Here is a 16,530-nt window from a genome sequence, read left to right on the forward strand (position 1 = left end):
TTCAAAGATGTATGCCTTTCTTACATTAAATAAGTATGGAATAAAAGCATTAAATGTACAACTGAAGTTGAAGAGGTATCAACTGTAATAAAGGTGCCCACCAAACAACCAGGGAGAATGCATTTCTAAGGTCGCAGAAGGGTTTATTGTGGACGACTACGTCAAACCAGCAGTTATGAGTATCATTGACGAAAGCCAATACGGGGGAATACCAAATTCCTCCACGACTATGGCCTTAATTAGCATGTTACATAATTGATCTATTAACACTGATGGAAATAGCGCTACCGTAAGAACAATCTTATTTGATTATCGAAAGGCCTTTGATTTTATCGACCATGAAATTCTGATTAGAAAATTGCGTACTAAGTGTAAATTGCCAGTTAGTATTACCAATTGGATAGTTGATATTCTTTCTGATAGATTACAAAGAATTAAGCTGGCTACGGAGTGCTTTTCGGAGTGGGGATCTGTGCCCTCCGGTGTACCGCAGGGCACAAAATTGGACCCATGGTTATTTATGCTTATGATAAATGACCTTGAAATCGCGTATCCACCATGGAAATACGTTGATGATAAAAGAGCCTCGGAGATGGTATTAAAAGAGAGTGAAAGTCACGCCCAAAATATAGCAGATTGAGTTATTGAGTGGGCACGAGAAAATAGAGTTCACTTGAATTCTGATAAGTGCAAAGAGCTTCGGATATCATTTTCTAAAAGGCCCGGGTTCTTTGATCCCATATTAATTGAAGGCAAAGAGTTGGAGGTAGTTGATAACGTAAAACTCCTGGGCCTTCATATAGCTAGCGATTTGACCTGGAACAGTCATATATCAGAAGTAATCAAAAAGGCCAGTAAGAGGTTGTATTTTTAGTGCAACTAAAGAGAGCTAGGGTTCCCTTACAAGACCTAGTACTTTTCTTCACATCATGAGTAAGATCTGTAACAGAGTACGCGATACCTGCCTTCTATAATGCGCTTCCGCAATATCTGAAGAATGAGCTTTTACGTATTGAGAAACGGTCAAAATCTATTATAACCGCGAGTGATTGCGCGGTTGCTAAAGATTTAGGAATACGACCTACCTTAGAGTATTACGAAGTTCTATGTCAGAAGCTTTCTAAAGGTATCTTAGACAACTCTAACCATAAGCTGAAGGCGCTTCTTCCACCAATACATAAACCCAGCTATAACTTCAAAAATAAGCGCCAATTTAATATGCCACGCCTTCGCACTTCCAGAACGATAAGACTTTTATATTTGCTATGGCAAAGAAGTTTAATGGCTAGATTTTTATCGATACGATATCCTTTACTTTTGTTACGGTACGCGTGATAACGATAGTAATAATGATGTTGATGATGATAATGTAGATACTTTTAATTAATTTACATTTATTTTAATTCATCTACAATAATAGCTAATATATTTTATTTAATTTATTATTATGTTATAATATTGTAAACTGCTGGTATAATAAGATGTGTAATTAGGTTTTTGAATATTAAATTTTAAATTTTAAATTTTAAATTTCTTGGATTGTAAAATTGTGTAATTCAGCCCTTGGGCTGCAAATGCTTTGAGATCAAACTATCTATCTAATATGATAGTCATGTACTTTGTATGGATGCCACTCACCTACTCTTTACCGGTTCGTTCTTGCAGAGCCACCAAAGATAAGTCTTTCATCAGTGCAGGGAAGTTATCGGGAGGGAGCCTTCGTTAACGTCAACTGCACAGCATCCGGGATTCCAGAACCAGCTGTCACGTGGATCAGAGACGGAACAGTGATAAATGCAGGGAAGGGAGCGGCACTTTTGAAGTTCAACAGTCTTAGAAGAACAGATGACGGATGGTATTTATGTGTAGCAAACAACATGGCTGACACCATAACCAATCACTCTGTACTCCTGGTCTACTGTAAGTAATATCAGAGTTTTCTATGACAATTATAGGATTATTATCAATAAAATTCTGATATATAGGGCACAAATTGCGTTGCCTGGTAGTTGTGAAAATCGATGATTAAACGAGACCTGTGGAAATTATAATCCATTTAAGGTGCCTCTGAAGTTAAGGGGACGAGTTTAAAGGTTCTTACCATGTTATAAAAGCTAACCATTAATATTACCATTACTATTATAATTCATGGACGGTATTTTCCTTTAACGAAGAGTTCACAGCAGATGACCACATGTTTAGTGCATGTAAGTGGAAGGAGACTGTGTCTATGCAAATACTAAGGACGTTGAACTTTTGATAAAAGCACTATTATGAAATACTGTCACAAAAATGGTAAAATTACAGACTAACAAAAAAAGACAGTATCATCTCAGAATTTATTAATTACTTCCTAAAATAACTCTTGAAATAGACATATATGACGCTTTGTAAATCAAAGTTCCACTTGCAAGTAATGGTAGCGGAGAAAGGGAATCAGCTAGGAATCCGAGCAAATAAATGTGCTAATACTAGTCTGAAGAGGTTTCCAATATTCCTAGGAAGTGTTGGTTCCCTTTTGTAACTCAAATGACTTCTTGTTCACTTTTCAGACCCTCCAATTGTAGAAAATGTGACCATTTCATCCAGTAAGTCTAGTATTGGTCAGACGGTGACTTTGAAGTGTTCTTCAGACGGTGTTCCCACACCAATACTCACCTGGTACAAACAAACTGGAATGTAAATTCGTAGAATCAGAGCCAGAGAAAACAAAGCGCAAGTGACGCTCAGGGAAGATCAAGATTTTGGTGATTACAAGTGCATTGCTGCCAATGGACTGAGTCCTTTTGACAACAGAATTGTAAAAATTACACAGATAAGTAAGATTTACTTGTGGCAAAGCGTCAGTCATGTCAACTTGGAAAGCATTTCTCAGGCAAAAAAAAAAAAAAAAAAAACTGTAACTGCCTAAAACTATGATTTCGTATCTCTTCTGCTGAGCGCTAATTAGGGAACTGGAAAACATTTACGTTTCTTAATTAGCGCAATACTATTATCATACAAATTTAGTTTGATCAAAAGTTTATATGTAACCTAGCAAATAGGATGCGAAATGAGTCAAAGAAATGTTGACAGGGTTGAGAGGCGTGTGAAATCAGTACAGTAAGATAGACCTTTCGTGCACTTCCATTTTTATTTCGCAAACTTGACTGATACAGTTAGAACCACATACAATCAGAGTTACGACAGCATTAACACTTCCCAAGGATCAGTTCTAAGATTTTTTTTTTGGCAAAACCTATGCAATGGCGACATTGTAACCCAACAGCATTTAATGTAGTATCACTTGTCTCAACGAGTGGCTTATTATTTTCGAGATGATCAAACCGTAGGCTAAAAACAAAAAGCTCTATCAAAGGCTTAGTTTCAGTGTCTTCCTAAGAACACCATGTAAGCTTTCTCAGCTTCGACCATTGATTTGGCTCTATCAAGTGAGCAGGATATTTTAACACTTCACTCAAGGTGTTCATTATCGATATGTTATACCTTTAAATTTTGATTTGATAAAAGAATATTGGATATACGAAGGTTTTCTTTACTGTTTTTAGAGAAACCAGGTGCACCATCCATAGGTTCATCAGAAGATGGTATCCAGGCCAGTTCACTAACAGTGCGATGGACTGCACCAGTTGATGATGGCGGGAGTCCTATCACAGGATACACGGTGATTATACTAAAGGGTGACACTGAGATAAACAGTGTCAATATTAGTGATCCTGTTAAAACAAGTTACACTTTTGGCGGCTTGGAGAGAGCTACAAACTATGCAGTACAACTGTTTGCAAGGAATGCTATTTTTGAAGGCGATCCTGTTGTAAGCACGGTGAAGACAAGGTTTGAAGGTAAGCAATAGCTGTAGGAGAATACAAAGAGTGCGTCTATTTCCTTACCCTACCTAAAGGAAATTTGAATTTCAAACATTTGGTTATGTAATCTAAATTTGGACAATTTAGGTCCCCCGGCAGCAGTGGAAATATATGGCCGGCCCAGCGAAACAGCAGATGGTGAAATAACCTTGAAGTGGAAGAAGCCAGAAGATAATGGACGAGTATTTACACAGTACACTGTGTACCAAAGATTAGTGACTGACGGGAAAGTAGGAGACTGATAGTCATAAGGAAGATCACGAAAGTTCCAATTGGTGAATTGACACTCAAATTGGAGAGAGGCAAAGTATATGAATTTACAGTCACTGCCACAAATGAACTTGGTGAAAGTTTGGTCGAAGAGACGAAGGTCAAAAGAGTGAAAGTTGTAGATCTACAAAACCACAACCAGAGAGGTAATGATGACATTAATCGAATTTTTTTTTTTTTTTTTTAAATCTGGCTTGTAGAGTCGCCTTTACCCTAACGGAGCGGAGAATCCGGAAAAAATACTCCTGAAAAACGCAAAACCCTGATCTATAGTTCTCTGGTTCTAGTTAAATAAATATCGAGCGAGCTTGACGCGTAAATACAATGGATAATTTCCTCTAAGTGTGTGCAGGGGTACCCCTCCTCTCAAAAAGACTGTGCTCCTCTCCGTCAGCAACAGGAGTTATATCTTTCGTCCTCTAAATTGTTCAACGGTCGGTTGGGGATAATAGATATAGTCGGGCTTCTTGATTTGTTCACAGGCCTGAAAGCATCGGCCAATCTATTCTTCAAAATAGACCATTTTTTATATGAATTAGTGAAAAGTTAGTATTTGGACTTTACCAGAGTCTCTTTCGGAACGCTGGTTAGGGTAGAAAAAATATTTGCTATCACCAGCTGATCTCTAACACCTTTGTTCTACAATGTTTTGTGCAAGTTGGCTAAAAAAAAAGGGGCGAATTCTTTATTTCTCCTCAGCTCACGAAGAATGCAAGTTCTCATGTCATGACTTCATTTATATATCCATAATTGGAGTGCTTGAGTTAGTAATCCTTGTGTTGTTCATTTACATTATCTGGTTACACAAGAAAGGTAAATTTCATTTTTTTTTTTCAAATGCATTTTGCTGTTTGGTCGGATAACAAATATTACTGCATTGACTTATTACAAATCTTCCACGCTTTTATTTTCATAGACAGTGGAGGAAAGCATGGGTAGGATTTCTTTTTATAGTCATTAAGAATAGGCATCCACCAGGGAAAAACGACGTCAACAATCAAATGATTCCAACAAAGCCCAGCCGTTCATTAATATCTATGAAAGGCTTTTGGGAACATATGTGACTTTTCTTGTGTTAGTTTTAGTTTTACGAGTGAGTTAATTTTTTTTTAGATTAGCCTTACCGATGACGAAAACACACACACCAAAATGTGTCCCTTTTACAACAGCGAAATATATTATGAGGAAAATATGCTAGAAAATATAAAAGCAGTCCGCTGAAGATAAATGTAGTTTGAAATAACTGAAACAAAAGAAAAAAAAAAAAGAAGTGCTCTTCACAGATTATCAGTTAGCCAGGAGATACGGCGGGAAAGAAAGCAATGACTCAAACTGGACGATCTCCGTAACATGTGTCCCTTTATTGTTCATTGCAGGGTGTATGAAGATGAAGATGACTTTGAGGTAAATCCTTTAACGTTGAAAAAAAGATGGAATCATATGAACAATGACAGGGTGAGATAACCTCAGCCAGCTTTAACACTAAGTCGAAAGTTCTGGTCTCTATCATCTTTACCTCCATTCATGTAAATACCTAATGGTAAATATCACATTGATGTCTCCCTGATTATTTTCAGAACGATATGGAGTTAAAAGACTTGGAACTAAGTTGTCCTGATTCAGGTGAGTTTGCCCAGCACCCCGCAGAGTACATGGATATAAACGAAACAAGCCTGGATGACACTCTAACTCAAGCCGCTGGCCAAGTTGCTAATTACGCGCCACTTCATCCATCAACGCGCTCCTGGGAAGTGTCAAGGGATCATGTGACATAGAAAAAATCATTGGTAAAGGTGCTTTCGGCCAGGTGGCAAAGGGAACGGCTACAGACCTTCGCGGAAGGCCTGGGAGAACAACGGTAGCCATGAAAATGTTTAAAGGTAAAGCTTTACCCTTTTGCGAACGGGAGTTCAGTATAATTTTACTATTCGGTCACATGTACAGTTAGGAGGAATATGTCTTGAGAATAGTTAGCTAAAATTCGATACAGCTCCTTTGAAGGAAACATTCCCTCTTTCCTCCATGTAAAATGTAATGGGAGGCGGTGTGGCCGAGTGGTTAGGGTGCTGGACATGTAATCCGGTGTCTTGGTTTTAAGTCCTACACCCATTGGATTCATTGGATTTGTTCTCGGTTGCCCCCTTGTTCAACTCCTCGTCCGCGCTCTGTAATAGCCCACTAGTCTGCCTCCTGCCAGTGGGGATTTTTAAGCACTTAGTCTACATTATGGCTTGAAAGCCCCTTAGGGGGAGCTTCAATTTACGTATTTATTATTAATTATTATTATTAATGATACCAAACCTGGATCGCCACAGAAACTGACGAGGTTTACAGGCCTTACTCTTCATGTGTCCTTTTTTCGTTCGCTTTTACTACACTATGCGTCCTAAAGAATTACTGAAACTTTCATTGGTTTCTCGAAGTTTCACATGACTCGGAAACAGCAAAGTGATTTCCATTTTTTTTACCTTTAACGTTTTAATGAGTGATTCAAATAAGTAGAGATGATTGTGGAAATGTATCTATAGATCACACTTCGGAATCGGACACGAGGGTCCTGGTAAACGAACTTGAAACGATGAAACAGCTTAAACCGCATCCGAACGTCATAAAACTTCTGGGATGTGTTACAGAAAACGCAAATAAGGTAAACTAAATAGAAGCATACCTTGTTATCTCTATAAAATGAATGAAGGCTGATAGTTTCTAAAGAAACTGTTTGGGGCTGCGTTGGTGGGGGTAATGAAATAATTTGGATATATCAACAAAGTTGAAATGGTATATTGGCCACCATAATGATTACAAAAGCTGGCGTTTCGAGCGTTAGCCCTTCGTCGGAGCGTATGACGAAGGGCTAACGCTCGAAACGTCAGCTTTTGTAATCGTTACGGTGGCCAATTTACCATTTGAACTTTGTTGACATATCCAAATTACTAGTTATCTCTAGTTTGCTGGAGCGTTATAGAGAGCTCCTTTCTCAGTTGAAACGCTTTCTTTCTTTCTTCCTTTTTTTAATGTTTTTATTTTTTCTTAGAGCCTCTGTTGGTGTTGATCGAATATGTTCCGTTTGGAGATTTACTGGGTTACCTGAGAAAGAGCCGTGGATTAAATAATACTTACTTCAAAGACCCGGATATAAAACCACGAACGAATCTGACGTCACAGCAGCTGATGAAGTTTGCTTGGCAGATCGCTGATGGAATGAGTTACTTGTCCTCAAAATCTGTGAGTTTTTATCACAAAAACGTCAGAACAGTTAGTCAAATCCTAGTGTATGCAATCCCAGATGTCTTAGTTTGCGATGCGATGGCCACAGTGTTTTATGACATTTTTTTAGGCGGCTGCTGATAGTTCAAGCATGAGACGGCAATGTCCACAAAAGATGGTTGAGAGCGGTGTTACGTACAATCCTGATAACCGAGTTATAAAAACTACTGAATAGTTTATGATTTAGAATGGAAGTCTCATAGTAATCACATTAGATTTATTATTATTTTCCTGTGGTTAGATCATCCACCGAGACCTCGCAGCCCGTAATGTGTTGGTCGGGGAAAACGAAACATGTAAAGTAACAGATTTTGGAATGGCCAGGGAGGTACAGCAAGAAAATGTTTATGAAAAAAAGACGAAGGTAATTTGAAATATGAGTTCAACTTTATTACACCGATTAAAGCTATAATTTGAAATTCTAGTTTGAGTCCCCTCGAACTTCAAAATATTTTTTTATGGAATCTTAAAGCTCAATTTTTTTATGTTATGTTGTTAAATGAAAACTCTTCATAGAGTAACTATGAATTCCTAAGGGTCGTCTTCCAGTAAAGTGGACAGCTTACGAGGCGTTGTTGTATGGCACATATACCCCCAAAAGTGATGTGTAAGTACAGGCGTTTATTATTTGTTATGATATATCGCTACGCATTCAATTTGAGTGCGAAAAGTAAATCCTGCCAACTAGTCTGCACACATACACAAAGCATCAAGCTCAGTTCCAAGAGTCATTAGTCGACCTTCCAGCGTTTGTCACATTTCCTGTTTTTAAGAACGCTCCTTATGTTTATGTCATGTTTCTCCCATTACCTTCTAGATGGAGCTATGGAGTTCTCCTTTATGAGATTTTCACAATAGGTAACGATTTATTTCACGCAAAATCTATAGTGAAAAACAAAGAAGGATACTAAAGACTGGTTAGAGCGCTGGATTGTGTTGTGCGGGAGGTCGAGGGTTCGAGCCCCGGCCGGACCAATACTCATGGTCTTAAAATAATTGAGGAGAATTTGCTACCTTTCTATAATATCAAGAAATGGATAGATATTCTAGTCTTCTCGGACAAGGACGAATAAACCGAAGGCCCCGTCTCCTGCAGGGTTAGGGGTAGGAGACATTAATTTACTGTGTGGGGGATGTCCTCCCTTGGGGTGGGATTGGTGGGTCTACTTGGCCCGCAGTAATTGGCGCAAGCTGTTGCGGTGTCCCTGCCTGTCGGCGAAGCTAATAAACTAACCTTTTTTATCTTGAATACCAATGTAGAACGCTGAGACCAAAACTCCGCTGTTTAAAGCAAAGAAATTATACCAAAGCGATGAAGTTGCATAAGCAGTGCGGCTGTAGTTGCATTAGCATACGGCCCTCTGCGTGCTTCTACAAATAAAAAGAAAAAAAATCATTTTTATTCTTTTTTTTTTTTTTAACTTTGTTGCCATCAATTTTACACATCTAAACAGGATTCATTTGTAATCTGTTATCTTTTACGCCATAAGAAACAAAATAATATTTACATAATTTCCAGGTGGTTCTCCGTATCCACGGATGGATGGCAAGAAAATTGCGAAACTACTTCAGCAGGACTACAGAATGCCTAAACCCCAACATGTGGATGATGAGTTGTAAGTATTCCCTACTGTTCTCACCTTTTACTTTGGTTTGTCGTCAGTCCCATTCCAAGAGTTATTTCGCCCGATGACTGTGAGTTAAGGCCACTTTTAACTGGTATCCAAGTTAAATGATTCTTGAAAACAAGAATAGATTTTTCTTTGTTGGTGCAAAGTATTCCTCTTGCCAAATACTGGGTACCAGATCATGATGAGATGCTGGCAAAATGACCCGGATGTTCGACCAATATTCACTGAGTTAAGAAACCAGCTTGAGGAAATGGAAGCGAAACACAAGGTGAGAATTATAATAATCGTGACTCCATTTGACTTTCATTATGGCTCGATTAAATCTTAACTACCCATCCTTTCGTAAATCAGTAGATTGCATTCGGTCCATTCACTTTATTCATGCCACAAGATAGATTCTATTTATCAAATGATTTGATCGTTCAAATTGGTCAACATAAGTAGTCTCAAGAGCTGACGTTTCGAGCGATAGCTCAGGTAATACGTTACAAGTCATATTTGATCATCTCATGAATTTGTTCTTTTTTCCACAGAGGCTGATTAACATGAAAATGTACGACAAGCAGTTGTACGCAAACGTTGAGGACTTAAACGTATAGTCATCAATCTTTCGTATATTGACTCACGCAGTTTTTTCAATAAACCTGCAGTTTCTTACTCATTATTGGACTGAAATTAAAAGTTGCTTGATTAAAAAAAAAACTTAGATTCAAGAGCCACAGCAATAGATCCATTACAGTAAATCACAGTGTATACAGTACCAGTCTAATCTAATTCCTTTCAAATCCCTTTGATGATAAAGAAGCCTTTTTGTAACAGCTTTTATTTTCTTGGTTACGTAGTTTTTTTGTATGTGTAATTTTTTTTGAGGGGGGGGGGGATAAATGTAAAAGGAAATCAGACATGATCATACACATCAGGAAACTCTAATGTCTGCATATCTGAATTAGAAATGATGATGGTCGTATCGTAAACACCATGTTATGGTCTAACTTCTAAAACGAGCGGCAAAAATTGTGTTATGGGTTAGTCCTCTGGCCCTTTTAAAAAGTGCATTTGCCTGATTTACCAGGCTAAGAGGGTTGGAGTGCGGCGGAGCATAGAGAATCCTTCCTTTTTCAAATTTCACACAGTTCATCACGAGACGGTCTCTTTAAAAGCGCCGGTCCGATGCATTTCGGGTTAAAAAAGTCGATTTCTAAATATGGGAAGCAAAAAAATCTTCAAACGAGGGGTTTGTGGAACAACGAGTTTTTTTTTTTGCAACGTGCATAGATGTTAACGTAACATGGAGCATCGCCTCGTATTCTCCTCTTGTCTCTGAAATCACACTATCTTTTAGTCTTGTTTCAAAAAGTTAACATTTTCATCATGCGGACATTTCCTTTAAAAAGCAAATCTGATTCAATACCTAATAACGTCTTTCTTGAACTGTTAAGTCAGTATTTTTAGGCCTTGAAACACTAACAAACCTGTTTTCCTCTTTGAGTGTATGATTATTTTGCAAGGTTTAAATAAAAAAAAAAAAAATTTGCAATTGATTCACACGTATTAATAAGTAATCACATAATTTTTTCTTGTGCAGTTTGCTGGGAAAATAGAATAGAATCAGGGTACTTTTGGAGATTCAGAAATTTAACGCTGATTAAACAAATCATTATCTTTGGTACCGTTTGGCAGTTTTGCCTGGCACGACATTATTTTTTCCTCTCAGCTAAAGAGTAGATAACTATATGTGTATTTATTATAGAAATTAATTGGGTTGCGTTGGATTGAGATTTCGATTATAGAGTACGAGCTTGATTGCATAACGCTAGTAGTAACCTTTTCAACAGAGGGTCACAATATCATGTTATATGTAATTTATAACACAAAATTGTAATTTTGGATTAAAATCAGTAACCCGGTCTATTGATCTTAGCATAAAGTACAACATTCAGTCATGTGTAAGGTTCAGTTGATCCCTCAAAATATTCTGGCCACTCACGTTATCATTACTTAACCAGGTAAGGTCCATTTACATTAATTTCAAAATGCCATCAGGACCGTTGAAAGGTAACAATAGAGGGCTGATTCCCGTTGTAAGAGCCACAGCTGACGTCATGAGTCACGCACACAATTACCGTGATTCAGAGTTATACTTATTTGAAGTTTGATAGTGCGCGACTCATGACGTCCGCCTTGGCTATTACACCGGGGATCAGCCAATAGAGTAATGGTGAAAATTGACCCGAGGAATGAGCACTGATTACATCTAAAGATGATGAGCGTTGACTCCTTAAACCTAAGTAAGATTTAGAATTCCTTCAGCCTCAATAATTTAACATTTTATAAGCGTAAACACTTTAATAATGAAAACGATTTTGACTTTACGAAATTGTCTAGCGTGACAAACGCGAGACATTGTGGTGCTTCTTACAGTTCATCTTTCAACCAATGATGGCCTGTTTATTCAATCAAGATGTGACGCGAGATGCAATGTAAGTTTTGCATGCGCCGGGATTTCATCAGTTATGAAGCCGAAAAAAGCCTGCTATATAAGCAAGGTCCGAGTGATCGTTTATTGCTTCGTTTTTACAGTTGTCTCTACCCTAGCGGGTAAGTGAAGGATGAGTGAGTTAAAGAATTGCCTATATAGAAATGTTCTATTTCTATACACTAACTGAATCGACATAATGACGCAGCCTATCGGCAGACCTGGAAGGGGGTCCATTAACAGAATATCTTTGGAACAGAGTCAAGCTGCATGCGTAACATAGCCGCAAACGTTGTATCAATGTCTCGTCATACGCCATAAGATTCGGAAATATGATGTTCTCTCCGTGCTTTTGAAAGCGACTGCAAAATACGATGGGGTGATTCTTAAGTGACTTTAATGGTTTGCTGAAGTGCCACGATAATATTGATAAGATATCTTATCTCTACTCTAATCATCGTTGTTTTCTTCTTTCATGTATCATTTCAACTGTCTCCAGTTGGAATGATAATATCATTCATGTTAATATCATTTCATGTTTCATTTCAACTGTCTCCAGTTGGAATGATAATATCGTCCGGAAGCTGAAAAAAACACGATGTTTCACATTCATTTCCTCGTAGCTTATCTTAAACTATAACAGTTCAATCATGATTTGTCAATTCCATACAAGATTTGCATTTATGCGTACTCCAATTCTGTGAAAGAAAGTTGCACGTATTTGCCGTGAGGCTCTTCATCGAAACTGCTAATTCTGAAACACTATTATGGCTGTGTCTTTAAATAAAATGAAAAAAAAATGGCTTTAGTCTTCTTGCAAAGGATGGAAGCAAGTACATTTTAAAACTTGGGCGTCCCGTAGAAAAGCCCAAGTTTGAAATTCAGTCGCAGTCGTTGTATACCTACGTCACAAGTTAATTACATAATCGAACCTAACAAGCGAGAACTGATATATCAACAAAGTTGAAATGGTAAATTGGCCACCGTAACGATTACAAAAGCTGACGTTTCGAGCGTTAGCCCCTGTTCGGAGCGAATAGAGGAAATGTGGGTTGTGTGTGCTTTTAAAGGCAGAAAATGGAGCTACGTTATTGGTGGCAACATGGGTACGAGAAAAACACGAACAAATAAGTGGAATGAAAAGCGTTCGTTGATCCCTGTGGGATTTAGACTGCCGGTTTGAAAGATAATTTTTCTTTGTCCACGACTTGGCCGGACTTGTACCGTGGAATAGCCCTTTAATCAAAATTTAAAGTATTCCATTCCTGATAACTTACCGATGATCACAGGATCACTGCCCTAAAGTAGAACCCATTTATGTTCTTATTATATTCTGCAGTGTGTATCTACGAGTCGATCATAGTGTCACTTTGATCTCTTTACAGCTGTCCTCTGGATCCCACGGTGCGATTTCACCATAATGATGACAACAAAGGCCTTCAGCGGTTTAGTGTTGAAACATTCCAGTTTGTCAACTCACCGGATCCGTTTGTGTACATCTACTACAAGGTAACCGACATAAAATAAAGGTGCAACTACCCTCGAAAAAATCTCCTTAACATGTTCTCTGCAGGTGAAGTTAACGAAAGATTGGCCTCAAGCGATAGATTACTGGCAATCATGACCTTTGATATTAAAATGGAAGTTAAATTTGGGTTGTGAATTAATACAAGAGTGAATACACTTTGTTATCATTTTTCTTTTTTTTTTTTCATTCTTTACTGACATTTCAATTTTTATTTATAAATTCTGGGGACATGCAACTTGTTTGAATGGTCAGAATATTATTTCAGAAAATTGAATGCAACTTTAAGTTGGCTTTATGTTTCTATTAATTCCTATATACTGCATGTGACTTGTTTCGAGCATGAAGAATAGATGGAGTGGATGGCTGTAAGAAGGGGGGAGGTCTGAGGTTGGAGGCCACTATGAGGACTTACTTGTGAAATTGCTTTTTCAGTCGGTCAATGAAATTTTCTATATGGAATCTGCAGAAACATATGGCTGAAACAATGATCTTAACGCCCCATACCAACGTTTCTTGGAGTAAAGGTAAGCATGAATCACAGTGGAACCAAACCCGTTCTCGATTTTTTTTTTCCAAACCGTGGTTTGCTACCCCTCGCATCTAAACTCAGAATGCTCCAAAAACTGCGATGTGCCTCCCGGGAACCGTCGTCGCAGAGCCCTGCCATATAGTGTAACTGTGTATGCTAGTTTATTCAGTCACGGCCCTGTCTGGTTATAATAACGAACCTTGAGAAAGTTAAAGGTATAGAATAAACGATTATACTTTCATATTTATAAACAATTCTCTTCATTTATTATTGTATAGAGGGATCACGGAGTGATACAAAAAAGGAAAGCTGGGTAATTTCATTCTTTTCTTATCGTTTTTCACTCTTTAAGATGGAAAAAAGCTGTTGTAAAATGTTTGATAAAAGAGTGTATAACAAGTTTTAGTAGTAGTTATTTTTCTGTTTCTCTTTTTTCCCTGTTAATTTTATCATTTGTCTGCTTGTTTGACTGTGGAAACACTTTACGCGCAAAGAACAGGGCCAAAGTGTCAAGCAATCAGAACAAAAGAGAAATATTACAAGGACCCAATGAAAACTCAAATATTCGAAACCAGCCCCGAGCGAGTTAGAATGGTACAACCCTTTACTGTTTTGAATCTAATTGGTCAGGAAGGTAACTTTAGTGCCGCTCACGAAATGGACAAAAGCATGAATCATTGACCCTCAATTCCTTGATTTTTATGTCCAATTAAATAATGGATTTTATATCCTCCAGCTTCACATTCTCCAGGGCAGGACCCCTTGATTGATGTAACTGTTACTTTTGGAGTGTTTGCCCTCCTTTGCCTTGTGGTGATTGCAGTTGTCGGTCATAAAAGGATCACTGTCATATTGTAGAAAACAAGAGAGAATCGTTATATTAAATTTAAAAAATCTTTCGTCTCAGAAAAGGTACTAACAGCAACTACTGATTACTCTGAGGCAAGGGGTTTCTGTATTTCGAGGTTGAAAAATAATTCCTAGCGATCGAATTAAAGCGAAGTTCAATAGCAGTTAGAGTCATTTTCGGAAACTGTCAATTAGGAAACCTGAACTGAAAACACTTTGGAAGCTAGAGAGATTTCAAATATCCTGGCTGTAGTGACTGACTACTGTTACGCTAATGTAACATTATGGACACTTTTATTTTCTTGTCAGCCGATTTTATGTCTATTCCTTTTGCTATAACGGAAGGGGACATGAGGGGTTTTGAATAGCGCATCACCGCAGACAATATTGATCAAACACCGCATCACCGCAAGAAATATTATCGACACACCGACACCGCGAAATAGTCTAAGTGCCAGGATTTACCTGGTCTGCTTTCACTCATCTTTACTGCACGCTGATCTTTGGCTGGCCGACAGTGCGTGTGGTAGAGGTCCAGAGGTCGAGTAAGATGTGAACCAACACGGCCTAGAGTCAAGCAGCTACCGTTTATTAAAGATTAACTCGGATATATTGCTTATTTTGTTGCACAGCAGGTTATCAAAATCTAGTTTTTTAAAGGATTCATGGACAAACTGCAGTACCGGAAATGGTTCATTTCTCCGAACATCGTCGGTTTACAAATAAAAACATCGTACACCAGAAGGTTTGAGATCACCGCAACACCAGAATGCAAGTTGTTCTTTACCGCAATACCGCATTAAAAGAAGGGTCAACACCTTAACACCGCAAACCCCAATGTCTCCCTGCTGACGAGAGGCATCACGTGGCCGTTACAAGAGGTACTGTTCGTGTTCGCTTTGTTAGACGCGAGCTAAACAATAAAAAGTTTGCTTTGTAAGTTTGTGACTATTCTGTTTTGTTTTCAATTTTTCTTTAATGAACTGAAATCGTTAAGTTTTAAGTTGTTTTTGCTCTTTTACTTCATTGTATGACGTTAGTCAGTTGTACAAATAGTTTATTGATCCAGAACTGAGCTGGTTTATAAAAAAGTTGCAAAAGTTGTTTTTCGTTTTTTCTGCAATTTGAGTGTTACTTTACACAAGTCTTGATTGGTTGTCGTGTTTTTGGTAAATCTTTCTCATTGGCTGTGAAAAAGATGCCATTTAGAGCAAAAAGTGTCGCCAAAAATGAATAAATCGCTCAGATGAGAACCAATCAGATTACAAGGATCACCATTGATTTCAAGTTGAAAGCAATAAATATTTACTTAGTAAATATTTACTGCTAGCCACCGACACTGAGGTAAATAGTTGCTTTAATATACTGTTTAAACAGTGCGTCACTATTTTTGAGCGCAACATCCGCGCAAGTTGCTCTAGAGGTGGATATCAAATGATAGACGGAATTTAATTTGCCAACCAGAGCACGCCTTCAACGCTATCCACTGTTTTACTTTGTACTTAAAAAAAAAAAAAAAAGAAGCATTATCCCCTGCCTCTCTCGCTAAGTTTGGGTCTTTCCCTAGCTAGAGTCGTATGGTCTTCTGTTCGTATATCTTGGGGATGAGGAACAGGTTAAAACGTTATCCCTGAGTACATGGAGTGATGCACTTAGGCCAAAATGGCCGGACGCCATAATTTTGACGATAATGATAAAAAATAATGATAATAATAATAACGATAATTTGATAAGAAGTAATGTTAATAGTAATCAATAACAAGTAATGTTTTTATGTGCGCATTTGAGCTCTCAATGGGCTTACATTTATAAAATTAATCCGCAACACAAAACAGTTAAAACACTAAATAACTAGAACCAAATAAAACCATTCTCATTGTTTAACGAAAATGTATTCGAAATAAAAACGTTTCTAGGACAGCTTTGAAGGACGAACCAAAGAAGAACTTATTAAGAGAATTGTGGAGAGTATTCCTTAATGTAAGTGCATACAAGGAAAACACGCGTTAAGCGTATGTTACAGCGTTTGTGGTAGGAATAGTAAGAAGTGATAGAGAGGATGAACCTAAAGTTCGTAGTGGATGGTATTCCTGTAGAAGAGTCGATAAATAGGT

General features: G+C 37.9%; 1 protein-coding gene, 1 long non-coding RNA gene and 2 pseudogenes across 3 annotated transcripts; all 4 read left to right on the forward strand.

Moving 5' to 3' along the window:
• Positions 1–526: 526 nt before the first annotated feature.
• LOC148726703 (uncharacterized) lies at positions 527–1,320 on the forward strand (annotated as a pseudogene).
• Positions 1,321–1,877: 557 nt separating this feature from the next.
• LOC148726704 (immunoglobulin superfamily member 22-like) lies at positions 1,878–6,783 on the forward strand (annotated as a pseudogene). Its single transcript, XR_015989186.1, has 9 exons — positions 1,878–1,920; positions 2,553–2,679; positions 3,511–3,842; positions 3,954–4,282; positions 4,836–4,949; positions 5,053–5,071; positions 5,513–5,540; positions 5,714–6,016; positions 6,665–6,783. The product of XR_015989186.1 is annotated as an immunoglobulin superfamily member 22-like (transcript).
• Positions 6,700–10,979, forward strand: LOC148726705 (tyrosine kinase receptor Cad96Ca-like). Its single transcript, XM_088728034.1, has 8 exons — positions 6,700–6,783; positions 7,173–7,361; positions 7,645–7,767; positions 7,940–8,010; positions 8,221–8,261; positions 8,923–9,019; positions 9,203–9,302; positions 9,568–10,979. Exons 1-8 carry the CDS (start codon positions 6,715–6,717, stop codon positions 9,631–9,633), a joined length of 756 nt encoding a protein of 251 aa, XP_088584160.1. The 5' UTR covers positions 6,700–6,714; the 3' UTR covers positions 9,634–10,979.
• A 278-nt stretch (positions 10,980–11,257) lies between these two features.
• On the forward strand, positions 11,258–13,737 carry LOC148726706 (uncharacterized). The gene is made up of 3 exons (XR_015989685.1): positions 11,258–11,632; positions 12,896–13,019; positions 13,471–13,737. It is a non-coding gene; the product is annotated as an uncharacterized LOC148726706 (long non-coding RNA).
• Positions 13,738–16,530: the final 2,793 nt, after the last annotated feature.

This window comes from Stylophora pistillata, chromosome 7, assembly GCF_964205215.1.
Source record: "Stylophora pistillata chromosome 7, jaStyPist1.2, whole genome shotgun sequence".
NCBI lineage: Eukaryota > Metazoa > Cnidaria > Anthozoa > Scleractinia > Pocilloporidae > Stylophora > Stylophora pistillata.